The following is a 21,217-nucleotide window of genomic DNA, read 5'->3' as shown; positions in this document are numbered from 1 at the left end:
CACACTACTAACATTAAAACTACTTTTTAAATATAACTTCAGTGTTCATATTTGCCTCAGATGCCAGCCTTGCCAAGCTTTACATGGGCATCTGTAATACCCACATATATAAGGATGCCATACATCTAATATCGTAAACATACCATTCCCATCACTATTTTTTATCTACTGAGCACTCACAGGATACTTACTAAATTCACTGGGGTGAGAATTTGTTTTACTTTTTTTCTTTCCCCAGAGAAGCAATATGATCTTACTGCAGTGTATTTGTTTTACTAGAAAGATGCATCACAAAGACAAAGTCATTCTTGACTTCTTGCCCACTCTAAGCTCTTAGGACAAGCCGAAAGTCACGAGTTTTCTAATTCAGCAATTACCATAGCAACAGGAGTCTTATTCATCAAGAAAGGAGGACAGTTAAGCCTCTCAGCTTTTTCTATACCCAAGATGTGTATATATTTATAAATGAATATTTCAGGCAATTCTATGGTTCCAAATACAATGGAAGTATTTTAAAGCTTTCAGAATATATACATTCCTACTACACTAAACATAAGTTGACATATGGGGGGGAGTGGGGAACAATTTCTAGTATCCATACAGTAAATTCTGTATGAAAACAGATTCCAGCTTATAAATCTGGGAGAAAGAATTTTTAATGGAAGATTTTTAGTATAAACATCCCCTATTATATATTCGTTTCCTATAGAGGCGTCCATCTAATAGCAAGGGCCTCTTCTATAAAGTTCTAAGAAATAAAGCACCAGAAAGACAAGAAAAATTTACCAAGGAATAAAATACACGTCACGTCCTGAAATTTGATTTCCTAATTCTCAACACTCACTTTGGAACAAAGAGTCAACCATTCCAGGTATATAGAAAAGACAATAGATCTTGGGGATTTCATAACCTAATATTTACATTGTCCAGACTTTTGCTTCTGATGAAAAGTTACCAAGGGAAATTCTTTATTCTTTCATTTTAAGAATCACCATGTAAAGCTATCAGAAAATAATGGTCAAAGTTTTAATGTGGACCACTGCTTATATACCTTTTAATAGTATAAAAAAGATACACCTATGTATTTTGAATTCAAAAATATCTTAATTATCTAAGTATTTACCCTCTTGGAATATTGATTTCAAGTCCAGTAAAACTTTACAAAAACAAACAAAAAATTTAAAGAAACAAATCAATATGTAGGAAAATTTTAAGAAGGATAAGACTAATAAAAAGTATTGATAAGTATTAATCACCATGTATTAATACTAGTATTCATCATCTGTTAAACTGTGGCAGGTGATCTTAGGTGATAAGAACTAAAGATGCGAAAATGGGGTTTATATTTATGATCTGTGAGGAATAAGGCATCCCAAATGCTCAGCCCTTTATTAGAACCCAAAAGCAAATCCATGTTATAACATTTATTGATCACTATTCCTCCCCAGAGAGACTGTGGTTTTTCTCAGTAGCTGTTGATGATTATGCCTTGTTTGCTGACCACTATATATTTTCCAGTGCCTTTGCCCTCATCGGGAATGATTTCTTCCATTCTCCCAGAATGTTCATATACTTCCAGATCCATTTTAAACTGCTGCTCCTCAAGGCCTTCAAAAATCACTCCTACCCTAAACTCCTAATATGCATGAACTTTTCCACTCATTTGGTAATTAGTTATGCATTGCCTGGTGATAACTCTTAGAACAGATGTTTAACTTAACTTTCCTTCTTATTTAACTATTATTGAAAAAAAAAATAGTAGTTCACCTGAGGATATTTTTACCATTGATTTTTAGAGTAGAAAGAAGGAAGGGAAGGAATGGATGGAGGAAGAGAGAGACACGGATGTGTTGCCTCCCACACACACCTCGATCAGGCTGCGAAACGAACCTGCACACCAAGTATGTGTCCCTGACTGGGAACTGAACCCATGACTCAGGCCAATACTCTACCACTGAGTCACACTGGCCATGGCTTAATTATTTTTTATTATTTCACTTTTCACCTATTTCAGCTCCTTGAGATAATATATCTTATATTTCTTTTTGTTTATCTACACAGAAGGTACTAATAAATATTTATTGATTTGAATTTGTTTTAAATTATTCATCACGTTTTATCAATCATTCCATAGTGTTGAAACCAACGTAAACAATATTGGCAATGGAATGGAATGAAGTATTCTTGTAAGAAATCCTCCCCTAAGCAATGTCAGTAATTTTTGTTGCAATTTCCTATATTGTAACAGAATTATGGAATAAGAAATGGAATACTCAGAATAATCAATGAGGAAATTGGTTTTACTAGGCCTCAATCCTTTCATCTGAAAAATGATTAAATAGATGCATGACTGCCTCCTAAGAGGCCAGATGTGTAGAGTTAAGCTGGGTGAAAGGTACCTGGAGCTCCTTGTACTATTTTTGCAACTTCCTGAGTCTGTAATTATTTCAAAATAAAACTGTTTAAAAGTACAGGCTGTGGAACCAGACCACCAGGGTTTGAGTAGAAGCATAACCAATCGAATTATTTAACTTCTCTGGGCCTTACTTTCCTCATCTATAAAATTAGGATAATGACCGTATTTACTTTATAAGGTGTTATGTGGATTAAATAAGCTAATACATGTAAACCACTCACAACAGTGCTTGTCACATAGTAGGCACTCAATAGTCAGCCATTATTAATGCTGTTAGAATTTTTTTAAATGCATTCTAAGATCACATTCAGTTCTAGAGTTGTGTTGAAGTTACTCGGGCAAATATTTTTTAATCCTCATCTGAGGATACTTTTTCATTGATTTTAGAGAGAATGGAAGAGAAAGGGAAAGACAGAGAGAAACATCCATGTGAGAGAAACACAGCGATCGGTTGCCCCCTGAATGTGCCCTGACCAGGGCCCAGGCCAGGGAGGAGCCTGCTACCAAGGTACCTGCCCTTGACAGGAAACGAACCCGGGACTCTTCGATCTGCAGGCTGACATTCTATCCACTGAGCCAAACAGGGTAGGACAAGTTTTTAACTCAGTCACCTCTTTTCTCTCCATAAAGTAGGATTAAATGTCATATTTATATAGACATACCTGTATTTATTCTTCCAAAACTGAATATATCACAACCTATTGGAGAGGAGTCTCAGTGTACATTCGAGCCTTGCTTCCAGCTGCTAGTACATCCAGGTCATCTCTATCCACGCCTTATTTCGAAAGTTCTCAAGAATAACAGATGTCACATGCTCGCTGGCAATGCTTTCCAGGGCGTTGCCGACATCAGGAAATTATTTTTGGCACATTTATTGCCTCTTGTCACCAGTGGATGTAAAAGATATGTTTTAGAACTTTGTACCTGAAGACCCCTACTGAATCACTCTGCTTTTCCCTCTCTTTAATTTCCTCACATATACTATCTTCCAATGGTTTATCTTCATCTCTATTTCCCAGAGTTATTGTAAGGATTACATGAATTAGAATACATCAAAGCACCACCCTCTATATTTGGCTCATACTAAGCATCTAATGCATTTTTCTTTCTTTCTTAACCAAGGACCAAACTAAGTATCTCCATTAGAATGTGAGGCAATTGAGGTGTTCTAATTAGAATCTCATAAAGAATGTACAGGCAAGCTAACTAACCCAAAAGTTCTTATCTTTCATTTGAAGTTTTCAAAACAGTTCCTAGTTGTTCTTCCCTGCTGAACCCAGTCAATTTTTATCAAAATCCCAAATTTTAGCTATTATGGTGCCTCTAAAGCTTAAATACTTTAAACTAAAATAGTTCAAGAAATCCTATATAATAAAAGGGTAATATGCAAATTAACCCTAATAGTGGAATGACTAGTGACACACACTGACCACCAGGGGGCAGATGCTCAGTGCTAGAGCTGCCCCCTGGTGGTCAGTGCACTCCCACAGGTGGAGCTCCTCTCAGTCACAGTGAGAGGGCAAAGGCTGGGCTGAGGGACTCTCCCCCTCCCCGCCCCCCCAAAGTGCACAAATTTTCATGCACTGGGCCTCTAATATCTATAATAATAAAAGTGTAATATGCTAATTAGACCAGACATCCTTCTTGCGAGGGAAGCCTGGGTTGTGGGTGCCTTCTGGTGGCTGGAGGGAAGCCTGGGTCCCGAGTGCCAGAGGGAAGCCAGTGCCCAGCAGCTGGGATAAGGAAGGCCTACTCTTGCACGAATTTTGTGCATCGAGCCTCTAGTATACTATAAATAGACATCCTTTGGAGAACTTTTTTTCTTAAAAGTATTTTTAGCCTTACCGAAACCTTATTCAGTCACATTTTTGCTTAAAATGTTTTTTGTTCTTCTTATAGTTACTGTAAATGTGCTCCTCCCTCCCTTTCAAAATGTGAAATCTTATTTAAAAAGGGGGCATATCAAACACCTAAAGTAATATTGCAACATGCTAGATTATAACTGTGAGAGAAAAGTAATTCAGTAAAAATAGTATCTTGCTACGTTAGTTTGCAACTGTCTGATTTTTAAAGCCAGAACAGTCTGCATGCTTCTCACAATATCAGTGTGTTCAGTTGAATTCTCTCCTCCTATCCTTAAGATTCTATTCTGAAAATGACAAAACATAAATGGGATAAATACCAAAGCTTGATTTTTTTAGATAACTACTACTTGAAGAGTAGCTTAGAAAAATTCTGTGTTCACTTTCAGCCTTCCTTGCCTCACAAAGACTTGGCTTTTTGTCATAATCAAATGCTATGAGAGAATGGTTAAATGAACCCTTTGATTTACGCCACAGTTTATCCTCAAATAACTGTCACTACATTTTTGAAAATTTTTTCTTATTTCTGATAATACAGCAAGAACAAGTTGAAACAGCAGGAATTCCTAACACAAAGTTAGGAAACATAATTTCTGATAAAGATTGCTTGCAAACTCAATAGAATGAACAATGAGGTTATTATTGTTTCTCTTTTATAAGAGGAAAATGCCTTTTTTTTTTTCAAATCCTCACCCAAGGCCATGCTTCGAAGGAGAGGAAAGGAGGCGGGGAGGGACATTGATGTGAAAGAGAAACAACAATTGGCTACCTTCTATATGCTCCCCAACTGGGAATCAAACCTGAAACCCAGGCATGTGTCCTGACTTGGAATTAAACCAGCAACCTTTTGGTTCACAGGACGACGCTCAACCAACTGAGTCACTCTGGCCAGGTGAAAAAGGCTTTTTATTTTATCCATAGATGGTTAATTAGTTTATTTGGAAAAAAAAAAAAAAAAGGCTTTTTTGAACAAAATCTTAACTGTGATGTTTACCTTAAGGAAATACTGTATTCAGGGAAGAAGACACTTGTATATTGGACCCATGCACCAAATTCCTCTTCAGTTTCCCTTTCTTTGGCTTCTGTTACTGAAAACAGATTAAATGATTCAAATCTTCTTACAGATACATGTCGTAGACAGCCATCCAGGTGTTTTTGCTTCAGGACCTTTGAAATGAAACCAAAGATTGTGATCATACTATATAAACATAAATTCCGTGTACATAACCAGGTCGTGTACGTAAGCAATAGCTAAGCCTCTCCTCAGGGTGACAGAGCTTTGAATGTAATAAAAGTGTAATATGCTAAGCATCTAACGCAGGCAAATAAAACTACTAACAACAACCACATCCACTGTGTTTAGTTATAAAATGGCAGGAACTGTACAGGTTGGAGCAAGAGTAGGCTTACAGTTGTTCGTATGGAAAATAATATAATAATTAATAAATAATACCAAAATAAACTGTTTTGCATACTCACAGCTGTAAACCCACTCTTGCAACACCCTGTACAAGATGAACCTAAAACATCGTATACGAGAAAACAAGAAGGCCATACAAAATTAAGGGTTAGCCGAAACCAGTTTGGCTCAGTGGATAGAGCGTCAGCCTTCAGACTGAAGGGTCCCAGGTTTGATTCCGGTCCCATATACATTGGTTGCGGGCACATACCCGGTAGGGGGTGTGCAGGAGGCAGCTGATCGATGTTTCTCTCTCATGCATATTTCAAATGGCAGGGGAGGGAAAGCAACCAAAGGACTTACATGCATGCATATTAGCATAACCAATGGTCACAGACACTGGGGCAGTGCGGGCTTTCCCAGGGTGGGAATGGCTGGGGGGGGGGGGTGGAGAAAAAGAAAACATAAAAAAAAAAAAAAATCAAGTACTTCACATGTTTCCTATATGAACTGTAATTGAGAGTCCAAGTAGATCAGGGGAAATTTCTCTTTATGGTAGTTTTTCAAGTAATAATGAAGAAGGGATAACAGAATTAGAATATCACCATTTCAACCCACTCTTCATGAATTCATGAACCTAGGTAAACCATCACCAAAAAAGAGAAATATCCAGACATCACTGTGATTACTGATAATAACTGTAAGAGAAAGTATACAACACCATCATCTTGACCAACCAAACCAAACAAACAAACAAAAAACATCAAATCTGAATCTTCTTCCCTTGCCCCCTCTAAGAAACGGTATATTAATCTGCCCCTTGACCTTAGGCTTAGCCAAGTATCTTACTTTAGTCAACAGGATGTTAGCAGGGGCTTAAAATGTGTTTCAGTGGTTAGGTTTGCTCTCTTATACCAACTGGTCCAAGGATTAGAACCATGTGGACCAAGAATGTAGCACAGAGCCCCTCAGCTGATCACAGCCTATATGAGATAACTCCCAATTGCCCTACATATGCACAAGCAGCATAAATGGTTGTTGATGTATGCCACTATAATGTTGTAGCTATTTGTTACACAGCAATAGCTAGCTGGTGCAATACACTAGGTGGTGTGGACCACTTAAAGACTTTCTTTACTCTAAGGTTTTCCACAACAATTGACAATATCTACTAAAAGCCAACTAGCCAGACCCTGTGCTAGGTGCAGAGGGTGGAGATTCATAAAATATCTTTTCCCAGAGAAAATTCCCATTCTTGTGAGAAAGATGGACTCTGATCAAATGATCATAAAGTAATGTGATTTGGGGTTCACCGGAAGTGAACGAACTAACGGTCTCAGTCCAGATGAGTTAGTCTTCGCTAAAAGATGAGATTGAAATGGAGGCCTGAAGGATACACATTCATTCATCAAGTAGAGAAGAAGATAAAGACTTTATGCAGAGGGCAGGTGTGCAGTGAAACATTGAATGTCAAAGCCTGCGGGGAGTTCAAGTGGCAGTCGTAGCTGAAACTTGTCTCATGTACACAGCAATTCAGAATGAACATCAGTGCTGGTCAACCAGAGTTTTTCCTATACTAAGAATCACATAAGTCATCACAATAAGATTAACTTAAGGCCCTAGATTACTACTTTCATAATTAGACTTTAACTGATGTTTACTTCACTACAGAAAGCTCCTATGATAATGATGTATGAAGGACATTCACTTTATTATCCTACTAGAGGCCTGGTGCACAAAATTTGTGCACAGGTAGCATCCCTAGTCCTGGCCAGCAATCAGGCCAATATGTGGGGTGACCAGCGGGATGATGGGGGGGAAGCCCACTGGTACCCACCTTGGCTGGCCTGGTGCAGCTCACTTGCCAGCCCCGCCCTCTGCCATCACTAGTCACAGCCTATGGGCTGGGGACAGCTCCTGCTTTGAGCAGGTCATAAACACCCACCGTCTTTCTGCTGTTTGGTCGATTAGCATATTAGGCTTTTATTATATAGGAGGATTTGTAACATTATTAGCAAAACCAGGTCTGGGAAGACTTCCAATGCATCAACAAAGAAACACCCTTCGAGTTATGTCATGACAGCACTGGAAGGCCACCATATGCAAAGGTGACTCTGCAAACAAAATAAACCCCAAAGTCCTAACCGCACCATCTCCGGTAAAGTAAGTGGCAAGAGCTGGGAAAAAACTCTTCTGGGAAGACGTCAGAAATGGATAATGAACAACATAAACTGATGAACAAAAACAGACCCAGAGAAAGAGAAGCAGTGATCAGACTCTCAAACCTCAGAGGGAAGGTAGGGGAGGGAGGGGGTAAGGGGGAGAGACCAACCAAAGGACTTGTGTGCATGCATATGGGCCTAGCCAGTGGCCATGGACAACAGGGGGGTGGGGGCATGTGTGGGGAGGGGTTGGGATGGGAATGGGGGGATGAGGACAATTATGTGATACCATAATCAATTAAGAAAAAAGAAAAAAGAAATGGAAAGTGTCCGCTGGAGTCCAGTTTTCAGCAGGCAGCCTCAGGCAGAGGCACAACAATAAACAGCCTTCACTTCCCGCAGTTTGTAAAGCGTCAGTGATGTCCCACGGGCACTGACTAATCAGCACCCTGGGCTGAAGTTAGGAGCCCATAGCAGCCACTTTGCAATATGAGCAGTACGAGAAGATAACCGCCAGGAAACAAACTCTTCCACCTGCGACAGCCAGAAAGAACCTCATCCATCCCCTCACCCTACAGGATGCGCACGTAACTTGCACACCCCAAAGTGGAGACGGGCACGGAAGAAACCGGGGTGACGCGTGCCACCGCCAAGTCCCAACACCGTCAACCGCCCTGGTCCCCACGACAGGGGCCGGACCTGGGGCTGGAACCGGGCTGGGAGGTGAGCGGCAAGAAGACACCTGGGAAAGGAAATTAAACAGGCGCGGGAAAGAAAAGATTGGGGCCGGGACAGACCGGGCCGGTGGTCCTGCCCATCCGATCGGCGTGCAGGGAGACGCAGACATGTGTCTAGAACGGGACTGTCCACTTCGCTCGGAGTTTCCCTAAAACTCGGGGGTGGGGGGTGGGGGGGCGCTGCCCCTTCCCGCATCCCCCGACCTGGCGCCCCTCCGTTGGTGGGACCCTTCTGAGGTGGCTCCGGACGACACTGCGAGGAGGGAAGACCTGCCGATCGCACTCCCGATCCACCGAGGGGAAGCGGCCCCGCGCCCAGGTGAGGCGGGCGGGCTCTGCCTTACCTGCCGCAGGAGCCTCCACCGAGCGGCTCCCAAGCGCGAGGAGACCGCGGGGCCCGGGGCCGCGCCGCCGCCCCCGGCCGTGCCCTCGCCCGAGGCGCGCTCAGCCTCCCCGGCCCGGGCGTCTGGGACTCGAGATTCCATCCCGCAGGTGCCACCTCCACACCAGCGGCTGCCAGCCCGACTCTCCCCTGCCAGGACCTGCCCACGTCTTCCCTGTCAGGACCCGTGACGCCGATGGGCCGGCCCACTGCCCGGAGGCTCCTCGGGACCCGCACTTCCGGTTTCCGCGTCGCCTTGGCAACCAGGCCCGCGCTGGTCGTCCAGTCATTGCACCATTTTCCCAGCGGCCATGTTGAGTGAGGGCGGCGCGGGCTGGCGAGGGAGTCGTGGCAGAGCTAGTAGGATGCGGCCCCTGTTGGTGTTCTTCTTCCCTGCCGCATCTCGAGCTTGGAACGCTAGCAACGAGCTAGAAGGCTTGTCCTTTTTCGCCGGTGGTAGAGCCCAGGAGAAGGCAGAAAAGCCGCCCTTGCCCACAGTAAAGATGGCGGATTCCGCGTCGCGCACGTGCTAGGCCGCGGGGGTGCGTCGGCGGCGTGCTGCAAACCAGCGCTGGGCGGCTCAGGGCAGGCTGCGGTCTTGCGGGCTGGATCGCGCAGACCTCGCCGGACGCGCTCGAGGTCGCACCTTCGCTCCTTCCCAAGAGCTTCGGGCCGTTGGGCGGCCTGCCTTCCCTCGTGCCGGCGTCCAGAGTCAGACGGCCTTTGCATTTGCGTAGGTATGGGTAGCGTATGCTGGGGGGTCTCTCCCCTTTTTCCATCCCTCCCCCCCATCTCCTCTGCCCAACACACACACACACACACACACACACACACACACAGCCATCTCTTAGCCCCTTGGTCCTGGCTTTTTGGCCTGGCACACGGGGTACCACTCCCTCTCGCACTCAAATCGCCACCTCATCCCTGGGGTGGAGAGTTGCACCCGGAAAACGCATTTTCTCCCGGGAACACCCATTCATCGGCCCCACCCCCATCCCCGTCCTTGCCTAGTGTCTTCTCCCTGCGGATGGAAGGTGGGTGCATTGAGGCTGCTGCCCGCATGGATGTAGTGGTTTAGGTTGTTTGTTTATTTCTACTTATTTTGCTACGGATCCCCTGTTCTCACTCGCCCGTTATTTTGCTGCGACACAGAGACGGGGAAAGGCGGGGGCGTTGGCCTGGCAGCGCATCCGAGCAGGAGCGAAACTGACGCAGTCTGGTGCCTTTGGCAACCGAGGGGCCTGTGGCTTACTGCATGGTGGCATTCCGCACTGTGCAGCATACCTACATGTTTCCTGTCCTAATGGTAGCGGTCATCATGTAACTAAGGTCTTAGCAGGCACTGTACTAAGGTCTTAGCATAAATGGTCTCATCTTATTCTTGCATCAATTCCATAGGGCGAAGGGTCCCCTTGTCTCAGTTTTGCAGATGAAGAAACTGAGGCACAGGTAGAAAGTGCAGGAGTGAAGGCCGGAACCCACCCTCTCTGTTAACTACTTGCTAGTTTTAATTACCTTGATAAGTTAGTAAGGACCAACTTCCCAAACAAATCAGAGATGCTCTCACATTTTGTTGGTGCATCCTGAAGGACTTTTGTTTGTTTAGCTAACTACCTTTCTAATAGTAAAGTCCATGGTTATGTCCAGTTGGTCCCAAGATTTGGAGCCAAACCATGTTGGGCTTTTGTTCTACTACTTACTCCAAGTCACTTGGGGCAATTGCTTAAACTTCCCAGAGCCACAGTTTGCTCTCCTGTAAAATGTTCACAATGATGTTATAATAGCTACTCTATCAGGCCCTTATATAAAATCAGTCATTTTGCCTTTTAAAAATCCTCAGAGTCCAAGAGAGGCCCCCATTAAACTCCATGTACTTATTTGCAAATTTTTATTTTGTTTTTTGTTTCGTTGTGTGTGTGTTTTGTGTTTTTGTTATGTGTTGTTTTGTTTTTTAGTTTTCCCCTATGTGTACCAGAATCAGTGCTGCATGGTTTGAACGTGATAGGACTGACTTTACAAATGAAACATTTCTGTCACAGCTGCCAAGAAGTATGATTTGAATGAAACTTTAACTTATACACATTTTCAGATATTTTTTAACCTGAGTTCTCAGCTGTCTGCAGTTATTCCTTACCCTCTAGGGTTGTATGACCCTGAAGGGGGGGATAAAATCTGCGGGTTTTAGGTACTGTATAATCAGACCTATGAAATTACTTGTGCTGGCAGCCCCAAAGCGACCATAAACCAGGGACTTTGTTATCATGCAGCAGAAGAGCAAATTGTTTCTCCAAGCTTTGAAGTATAGTATTCCTCACCTTGGGAAATGCATGCAGAAACAGCACTTGAGTCACTGTAACTTCGCTGGTCATTATTACAGTAGAATAAAGTTGAAAAAATATCACCTAACCAAGTGTCTGCAGAATAAGCCCAAGATATCAGAGTTAGCAAGAAACATCCCAAGTCGGAGCTTCTCATCGAAGGTATGGACTGTTTAAGTTTACCTATCTGTACGTCGTTAAGATTAGTTTTAGCCTAACGATAATTCTAGTTTGATTTTTTTTTTAATGTCTACAATTATCTATAGTCAAATTAAGTATAAAAGTATATATTTATAGAGTTCTAATTTAATATATAAAAATATAGATTCATGTAATGACTCGCCTTAGAAATTCCTTAGTGTGCCTACCAATGTAACTCAAAGTATAATTCAGTTTTCTAAAATTCCTAGAATATCATAATAGCTCTTAATACAATCTACTAGTATAGTAATTTTTTTCTGAATACCAAATTAGTAAACTTCAGTAAAGGCCATGTACTTGTGTGTTACTTCTGTGTTAAAAAATAAATAAATAAAAATAAATAAATATAAATAAATAAATTTTAAATAAAATGGAAAGGAAAAGAAGAAAAAAAAAACCTTTCATTTTTTACCACTTGGGTCCTTTAGGAAGATGCTTTCAGACTATTGTGCTTTGGCCAGACCCCAAGCTGCATTCATGACGTCTACCTTGAGAACCCAGTTGCCCTTATATGTGGAGTAACACATCCGGTTTGCCTGGGATGGTCTCAGGCTACACCTGTTGTCCCTGTGTAATTATTAATAGTGTCTCCTTTCCTCTCAAAGTGTCCCGGTTAGGATGGTAAATTATATGTTCATCCTCCTTGTTTGAGATGGAGTTATTTATTTATACTGCTGCTGCTTTGAAATACCTACCCTCCCCTATGCTTGTTATACTTTCAATATTTTATTATCTTAATTTCTGGTTTTAACTGTTTTGTTGCATACTGAATTTTCTTCTTAACTCTATTTTTACTTCCTCGTTTTTTATAGTTAAGCATACAGCATATAAAATTTGCTATTTAAACCCTTCTTAAGTGTAATTTAATAACACTCATTTCGTTCACAATGTTGTACAGCCATCACCACTATCTCTTTCCAAAACCCTTTCATCGCCCAAAAACATATACCCATTAAGCAATATCCTACCGTTTTTGAGCCCCTGGTAACCTTTAACCTACTTGGTCTTTATGAATTTACCTGTTCTAGGTAATTCAAATATAATAAGTAGAATCATAATATTTACCCTGTTGTGCCTGTTTTATTTCACTTAGCATAATATTTTTAAGGTTCATCCATGTTGTAGCATATATCAAACTTTATTCCTTTTTTTGGCTGAGTAATATTCATTGTATGTCTATACCACATTTTATTTGTACATTCATCTATTGATAGACACTGGAGCAAGTTCTTCTAATTTTAGAAATTATTTTTTAATATTATTTTACTTGGTTTATCTGTGTTTTTTATTTAATTATAGCTTTTTAAACTAATACTTATGGGTTTTGTGTGTGATTTTTTTGTTTGTTTGTTTTTTTGCATTTAACTTTTTATCAGTTAGTTCCTAAAGTTTTACTCCTTGCATTTTTTTATTTCATGTTTTATCACTCCTTACATTTTAGTCTTTCAAATTATTTTTCTTTTTATAGCATCTTAATTTAGCACTTCATTTCTTTCTATAAATTCTTTTTTTTTAAGATCTAATTGGCTTTATTAGGTAATTCATGAAAGGGACAACATCCCATCTAGCAACTAGAAGGTGCTCCCTCATGCAGGAATTCTTTATGCCTTCCTTTTATTTCATTTTTACCTTTTGTGTGTACTACACACACGTGTAACTTGAGCATACTTTAGAAAGATAGACTTAAATGTTACCGATTGGGCACATTTTAGACCTTTAGATCATTTTATTTTGTATGTGTTTAGAACATTGTGTCATCTTGTGCTTTTATGTTGAATCTTAGTTTATAAATAGTAGGCAGGAATTACCATCAGAGTTACAGCTGAGATACTAGGTCACACCTGTGCAGGAGATTGACTTTTTCCCCCTCCATTTGTTCCTGAAGCAACTTGTCAGTTCTCTCCTGTAGATACCTACCACCTAGAAACTTTATCTTGATTTGATGACTCTAGGTTAAGGGGCTCTTTTAGTAATTCTTTTGCCTAATAAATTGGTCCTGCTTTCATATGTCAACCATTCCCTCTTAGAGAAAGGATACTATCTAAAAGCTTTGATCTCTGTTCTCAGTGGTTACTGGGACCTGGAGAAGCTGTGAAGAGACCTATAGCCAAGAAGGCACATTTCCTTTCAATGAGCATTTACTCGGTTTCAATTTTGTCCACTCTCATGGGTGCAATAAAGAAGAAAAAGTAGTTAGTTCCTATAGACAAAACATATTTGCTTAAAGTACAGACCTATTTATATAAGGTAATGTTTTCCTGGCTTGCCTTCTACCTTACAAACCTATCCTCACTCTCCTTTTCTAACTTCTCTTTCATATGACCTCTAAATTTTGGGGTTTCTCGGACCTTAGGCCTGGCCCCCTTTTCTCTCTTCTTAAGTAATTTTACCTATAGTGGATTTAAATGCGATAGCAGTTACCTTCCTTCCAAACTCCCCTTCGAGCTGCACATCGTGGACATCTCACTTTTTCAAACTGTGTCCACAGTTGAACTTCAACTCTTCCAACACCGACTCGACTCTTTCTGGGCTCAGTTATTTATTTAGGGATAACATTGTTTATCCCTCCTGTTCCCTTACCGTCCCATCACATCCATTAACAGTGTGTCCTGAACTAGCTTCGGGATTTTTACCACGAAGGCTATTATTTAATTATTTTAGTCTAATCAACCTGCCTTATCCCAAGAAATAATATTCAGTAAATCATCAGTCTGATGCTATATTCTTTCTAATAAATTATTCATATCCAGATTATGTATACCATCATATCTGAGATGTTTTCAGAAACACTGCATTGACTTCCAAAATACATATTGAATCTGTTCATGTATCTCCATCTCTGTCATCATCTCAGTCATCTTTTACCTGGACCACTGGTAAAGGCTCCTAACCAGATTTTTTTCTTGTCTTCTTCCCTTTTCTTTTCCTTATTTATGTGTGTGTGTGTGTGTGTGTGTGTGTGTGTGTGTGTGTGTGTTGTTGACATCCCCCATTCTCCCTTTTGCCCTGTTCCACCCAGCCCCAATCCACCCCAGGCCTTCACCACATTATTGTCTGTGTCTATGGCCTATGCATATATGTTCTTTAATGTCTTTCCCTTATTCTTTTGCTTGTGGATATCCAATAATCCCAGCACCATCTATTGAAAAGATCTTTTGCCATGGAACTGTCTTAGCACCCTTATTGAAAATCTATTGACCATAAATCAAATATAAATCTGGGAGGCGTCAGCATATAAATAGCATTTAAGGTCGTGAGGCTAGATGAGATCACCAAGGGAATTAGTGCAAACTGCAGTCCAGGGAGTGTCAATGTTAAGCCAGAGAGCTGAGAAGGAACCAGCTACCGAGACAAAAAGGGCAGAATTAGGAGCAAAGCAATGAGAATGAGGTGTCCTGGGAGCCAAGTGAAGGAAAGTGTTAAGAAAAGGAAGTGTTCATCTGTGCCATGATACTGATAACTCAAATAGTGTAAATACTAGAATTAACATGTGCCCTTTCTTTGCATGGGGACTGCAATGGGTCATCATTGATTTTGATATGAGCAATCAATAGAATGAGAAGGGCAGACATCCAGAGAGGGGGGAAGAGAGGATTTGGGGGCAAGGAGCAAGTGAAACAATTACTTTGTTTCATTTTAACAATCACTTTTGAATAACAATATAAACAACAAATATAACTAGATATTTTAAATGAATATAATGAAGGTTCTTGAAAAGTATTTCACAGATACTTAAATAAGATGTGTACTGCCCCACCGATATGGCTCAGTTGGTTGAGCCATTATCCCATACACAAGGGGATGTGACTTCCATTCCAGGTCAGGGCACATGCCCAGGTTCACGGTTCGATCCCTAGCTGGAGCATGTGCAGGAGGCAACTGATTGATGTCTGTCTGTGTCTCTCTCTCTCTGTCTCTCTGTCTCTCTCTCTCTCTCTCTCTCTCTCTCTCTCCCCCCCCCCTCTCTAAAAACAGTAAAATAAAAATGTAATATGAATATACTTTGGGTATGTTATATACAGATTTGCTATGGTCCTGTTTCAAACAATAGGGAGACCATTAAAGTGTGGGGGGTTTTCCTCCTGTTTTAATTTAAATTTCCCTAAGATTTACCTCCTTTATATGTGTTACATTACATTAATACATTTTTTTTCTAATATTGAACTATCCTTTTACTCTTAAGATAAATCCTTCTTGGTCACTCAGGGTTTCATTACTGTTATTGTTTTTGTTTTGTGCTATTTATTTAGTTAAAATATTTTTTTTATTCATTTCAGAGAGGAAAGCAGAGGGAAAGATAGAAAAATTAATGATGAGAGAGAATCATTGATTGGCTGACTCCTGCATGTCCCCTACAGGGGATCAAGCATGTGCCCTTGCCCAGAATTGAACCTGTGACCCTTCAGTCTGTAGGCTGATGCTCTATCCACTGAGCCAAACCAGCTTGGGCATGTTTTGTGCTTTTTAAAAATACATTGATTTATTTTGGATTTATAAATCTATATTTTATAATAATATTGATTTTTGTCATATATTGTGATTGTCCAGTTTTAGTTTCAAGGTTATCTTAGCCTGATAAAATTAGTTGAGTAGTTTTAAGTAGTAGGCATTTTTTTCTTAAATAACAGTTGATATATGAAAAGATTATCTGTTCCTTGAAGATTCAAGAAAGCTACCTTTGAAAGTATGATTTTATCTATGTTTTCTAATGTAGTGGCATAAAGAACTTTGTGATTTTAAAAAATCTATTATATCTCTAATAATGCGATGTTATGTCTTTTTTAAGCCACATTTGCTATACATGTCTTTTTTATTACATTTTTCAAAGAATCAATTTTGCATTTTGTTGATCCTCTGTTTACTTTCATCAATTGCATTAAACAAGTTAATTTTATTTCTTTTCTTTTACTCCCTTTAGGTTTACTCTTCTCTTTTTTCTTCTTAAATTGAAATGTTTTGTATCTGCAGATATATAACATATTTTCCCAGTATTAATGATGCTATCTATGCTAGATCATTTTGGTTAGGGGGTTAAATCCTTGTTCTCTCCATTGTTAAATGAGCAATAATCCCTTTGCAATACTAAGTAATCAGTAGGGTAATACTTCGGTACTGTGCAAATATTGTATTATGCAACATAATTTCACCTAATGAGTTTAACAACCACTAATGATCTTTACCCCAATCACTTCTCTCACTGGGGCTTGTTAATGATCTTCTAATTCTATTATTCTTTCTACATTTATTAGCTTGTATAATTTCATAAAGAAGAGCTTTTTTTGTTGTATCCTCTTTTTATTTTAATTTACTGGGGAAGCTTTTTTTTGCATGTTTTCAAGTTATTGTGAATTTTTTCAGTGTGTATATAATCAATTAGAGTCATTATTTTTTTTGATGCTCAAATTGTCATTGTGGCTAGTAGGAACCCCTTCAAACTGGCCCTTTGACAATTCTCCATTAATCTTTGAGCATTTCCTTGCTTTCTAGCAGATGTCCTAAGCCTACTTTTTTTTTTATATATATTTTTTATTGATTTTTTACAGATAGGAAGAGAGAGAGATAGAGAGCTAGAAACATCGATGAGAGAGAATCATCGATCAGCTGCCTCCTGCACACTGGGGATGTGCCTGCAACCAAGGTACATGCCCTTGACCAGAATCGAACCCAGGATCTTTCAGTCCACAGGCCAATGCTCTATCCACTGAGCCAAACTGGTTTCGGCCTAAGCCTACTGTTTACTCTTCCCTGCCCAAGTCTTGGAATTAGCCATTTATTAATGGCACCATTCTAACTAAAGGGGTCTAGTATCCTTCTACAGTGCCATTTTTCTGTCTTTAGAGTTAACCATTTTTGCCATAATGAAGTTTACACATTCCATTCTTTTATGTTTTCAGTGCTAAAATGGTTTTGTGGTGGGCCACCTGAGAAATGGGGAGCAGTGCTTCTTTTTCCACTAATGGCATGATAATGTATGTGCAGCCTTCTTAAGCTGTCCTCACCTCAGCTCCATTAGGTAGTGTATACCCTTGAAGCCAGTAGACTGTTAATGAATTAAGATACTTGGCTAGCCCAGCCAGGTGTGGCTCAGCGGTTGAGTGTTGACCCAGGAACCAAGGGGTCACCGGTTTAATTCTCGGTGAGAGCAGGTGCCCTATTTGCAAGCTGGATCATCGATGATTCTCTCTCATTGTTGATGTTTCTCTCTCCCTCTTCCTTCCTCTCTGAAATCAATTAAAATATATATTTTCTTATTTTAAAAAGATACTGGGCTAAATTGGATAGGTTTTACTGCATACCCTAATGATAATGCTAGCTGACCCTGAATGCAAGCTTAAAAAACATAGTGAGTATTGTTGGGACAGAATAAAACCAAAACAAGTTGGTGTCCTTTATGAATATTAAATAAAAATTTGTTTCACTGGGTGTAATTATTTTTAGGAATTATTTACAAGGCTTTTGAAAGCTACTTGCCTTTTGTCAAGGCATTTAAAAATCCTGTTGTCTTCAGAGTTATTTTGATTCAGATGAGCTCAGTTTAGTTGGACTTTGGACATAGAAAAAAGTTAAGAATGTAAAGTAAGTTTCACTAAGAGGGCAGGTATTGGGCCAAACTCTATTACCTTTAGCCCTGTGTTGGCTGTGCCTCACCAGCCCAGCGCAATGACCTGTGCGAGGAGCTGCCAGGTGGTAGAAACAATACTGACTACTTTAAAAAGTCCTAATAGGATTAGGGATCAGATGAGCATGTATCCGCAAATGAAAAGGCAGAGCCCATTGCTAAGTTACAGTTTCAGGAGAGATTTCTAGTAATCTTCTGATTTGTGTTTTAGGTGATAGTAGGACATTATTGATACAGGTATTTTGCCTCACAACTCTAAAGATAGACTCTAGATTTTGTAAAAATGCAAAAAAATATAAATGAAAAATAAACAATGAAAAAGGCCTCCAGCTTTTGGACTTCACATAATTACTCAAGAATAATAATTATAAGATTGAAGTAGAGACTGAATGATTTAGACTACCATAACAACCATTGTTGCTAATTTGAATCTAATCCAAATCAAAAGCATCTCAGAACTTCTAAAAGAAAAACTTTGTGAAAATGATAGTTTTTCCATGTAATGTTTTCTATTTTAGTTGCATGTTTAATTTTAGATAGTAAATGCTTTATGATACAAACTATATTTATAGCCTACATTTTCTAAAGTGTTGGTAAAGTACCATGGACACACTTGTGCAGTAAATATTTATCAGCTGTTGGAGGTCCTTACCAAAGGCTTAATACCCCTCTGGCACAAATCACTGTACAGTTGTCATCTTTGGCAGGAACTTGACAATGAAAATCTTGGCTAGGATTCTTTTGCTTGAGGCAAACCAATGAGTGTTAAATTATTGAACTCTTTTTTAACAACTGAGGTTTATATAAATGTTAATACTTTATATGGTATTTGTGTGCTAACTAGAGGTCAACTAAAGCTCATAGCTTATTAGATACTACCAATAAAATAGAGTGCTTATTTAGCTTTCATTGGAATCTCTATGTTCATTAATTTTACATTACTTTCCCTTGTTCTTTCTTTTATACAGTGAATATATTTTTTACTTAAACTCAAAGAAAAGCTCTGTTTTATAAAGGATTAATTCATCTTTTTATCTGGTCAACAGTTCTATTTGGGGGACTCTTTATCCCCATGAGAAAAGAAAATTATGGCTAATGAAAATCCAATGTAGGATAAATTTTTTACCATAACTTTTGCTGTGAATAGTGGACATTTATTAATAAAAATGTCTTACTCTCACATCAATATATCCCTCCTTTTAGGAGGTAATTTATTTTATTTTTTATTTTTATTGATTTCAGAGAGAAAGGGAGAAGAGAGAGAGATAGAAACATCAATGATAAGAGACAATAATTGATTCTCTGCCTCCTACACATCCCCCACTGGGGATCAAGTCAGCAACCCAGGCATGTGCCCTGACCGAGAATCCAACCATGACCTCATGGTTCATGGGCTGATGCTCAACCACTGACCCGGGCAAGAGGTATTATTTTAGTACTGGATAAAATTCAGTAGATTTTTTTTTTGTACTTCTAAGTCCTGATAGTTAAATATGTAAGTTTTCATAGGATTTCCTTTACTGCTTAATTTTCTATAAACTTTTCCCATAGTATTGCTGAACATTCGCCAGTGCTTCTTATTAATTCTGCATCGTAAGGTCTTGTCCATTTAAATTAATAGTTTAGCTACATGTATCCACCTCATTGTCTTTGTTTACATTTTTAAGTGAAAAAGAGATCATTTATTGAGCTTGAGAAACGACATTTAAGATCTTTGAAAAGCTACTATTTCATAGGTGAAGACCTAACATTTTAGTACTTGCATAAAAAGGAATTAAGAAATATCTTTTAAAAGCCAAGATACTTTCCCTAGTTTGAAATATTATGATCATATCAATAAAACTTTTTTCCAGGATAGTCCGCCTACTAAACAAGGAAACGAAAAACCCCTTACAGAAAACATGGATGCTTTTGAAAAAGTGAGAACAAGATTAGAAACACAGCCACAAGAAGAATACGAAATCATCAATCCAGAGGTAGAATATTAATGATTTTTTTAACTCTGATATTACCACTCAGGATGTAAATGAACTACCTTGTGATTTATAGGCATAATCCACATCAGAAGTAGACTGCTTTTGGCCTTTAAAATATGCTTAAAAACTTAAAGAACAAAGAATAAGTATGATCCTCAATGTAAATTATAAATGTTAAAACCAAGGTGAATTTTCAAGCATATTTTGTTAATTGTAGTTTTTAGGAAAAAACGATTCTGTTTTAAATTTTTTAAAATAATTCCAAGTGTAACTTCAAATAAAACTAATTAATTTTCTTATTAGAAAAATATTTGATTGCTCTAGCTACACTTTTTTTAATGAAAAGAAATTCACTGTAAGTCATATTGTATGGAAGTCAAATATTTGTTTGACTATTTTATGGTTACTACAATCAATTACATTCAATATATAGGTACTACACAGGAGCACTATTTATTCTCTCAGTTTCAGAATGTCTATATCTGTCACCCATAGAAAATAATATGCTTTGTGTAAAATCAAGACCATGAACAGTTGGTGGTGACAGCATATTTGAGAGGAAAGAATCTGAGAAAGTTATTGACTGGGTTTTCAGCCCAATCTGAGCCACAGTCTTCTCACCTACATCATTCTGGACTATCTTCAAGATGCCCCTGATGTCTGTTAATGGAATCCCACTATAGAGATGTTAGATGTTCCCAAAATACAGCTAAAATACTTTGTACAGTCATGAGAACCAACATAGATTACATTATGTCTTCTCTTTGTTGCCTCTTTCATTTGTGTATAAGAAAGTCCTTCAGTGATTGTGGACACACGAAAACCATTTCTTAACCACTATGTTGTAAAAAGTGATCCATTTTATAGTTTTTATGTGTTCATTTATAAACTTCAACATGCTTTTATGAAAAATCCCATTTCTTCATCTTGACTAGTTAGAACATTAAACAGTTAAGCAAATTCAATCATGCTTGAATTGTTAAATTATTATGTATTATTATTAAATAAACAATTTATTTCTTTTTATTGTCAGATTAAACATGGAGGTTTTGTTTACTACCAAGAAGGTTGCTGCTTGGTGCGTTCAAAAGATGAAGAAGGTATACCACAGTTTTTCCTTTTAGCATACTATGATGTTTCAGATT

General features: G+C 39.1%; 2 protein-coding genes across 12 annotated transcripts in view; one reads left to right on the top strand and one right to left on the bottom strand.

The window, feature by feature from the left end:
• CAMKMT (calmodulin-lysine N-methyltransferase) overlaps positions 1 to 9,357 on the bottom strand; it is a 241,479-nt gene extending 232,122 nt beyond the window's left edge. The window contains 4 exon segments of the mRNA XM_084901537.1: positions 5,273 to 5,445; positions 8,921 to 9,076; positions 9,079 to 9,174; positions 9,177 to 9,357. Of these exon segments, the coding sequence (XP_084757663.1) occupies positions 5,273 to 5,445; positions 8,921 to 9,076; positions 9,079 to 9,174; positions 9,177 to 9,248 (497 nt within the window). The 5' untranslated portion in view covers positions 9,249 to 9,357.
• A 99-nt stretch (positions 9,358 to 9,456) lies between these two features.
• Positions 9,457 to 21,217, top strand: part of PREPL (prolyl endopeptidase like) — a 34,950-nt gene continuing 23,189 nt past the window's right edge. For 2 of the 11 annotated variants that reach the window (XM_084901511.1, XM_084901510.1), the window contains exons 1-4: positions 9,582 to 9,695; positions 10,914 to 11,438; positions 19,950 to 20,072; positions 21,106 to 21,172. In XM_084901511.1, the coding sequence (XP_084757637.1) occupies positions 11,220 to 11,438; positions 19,950 to 20,072; positions 21,106 to 21,172 (409 nt within the window). In that variant the 5' untranslated portion in view covers positions 9,582 to 9,695; positions 10,914 to 11,219. Of the gene's footprint in view, positions 9,696 to 10,913; positions 11,439 to 19,949; positions 20,073 to 21,105; positions 21,173 to 21,217 lie in introns of those variants that run through there. The other 9 variants (XR_014796571.1, XM_084901514.1, XM_084901507.1 and 6 more) reach the window with 8 other exon arrangements.

Source organism: Pipistrellus hanaki, assembly GCF_964339955.1.
Source record: "Pipistrellus hanaki genome assembly, chromosome: 12".
In the NCBI taxonomy this organism is placed as follows: Eukaryota; Metazoa; Chordata; class Mammalia; order Chiroptera; family Vespertilionidae; genus Pipistrellus; species Pipistrellus hanaki.
Note: the sequence above shows the minus strand (reverse complement) of the source record. Positions and strands in the feature narration are given on the sequence as shown.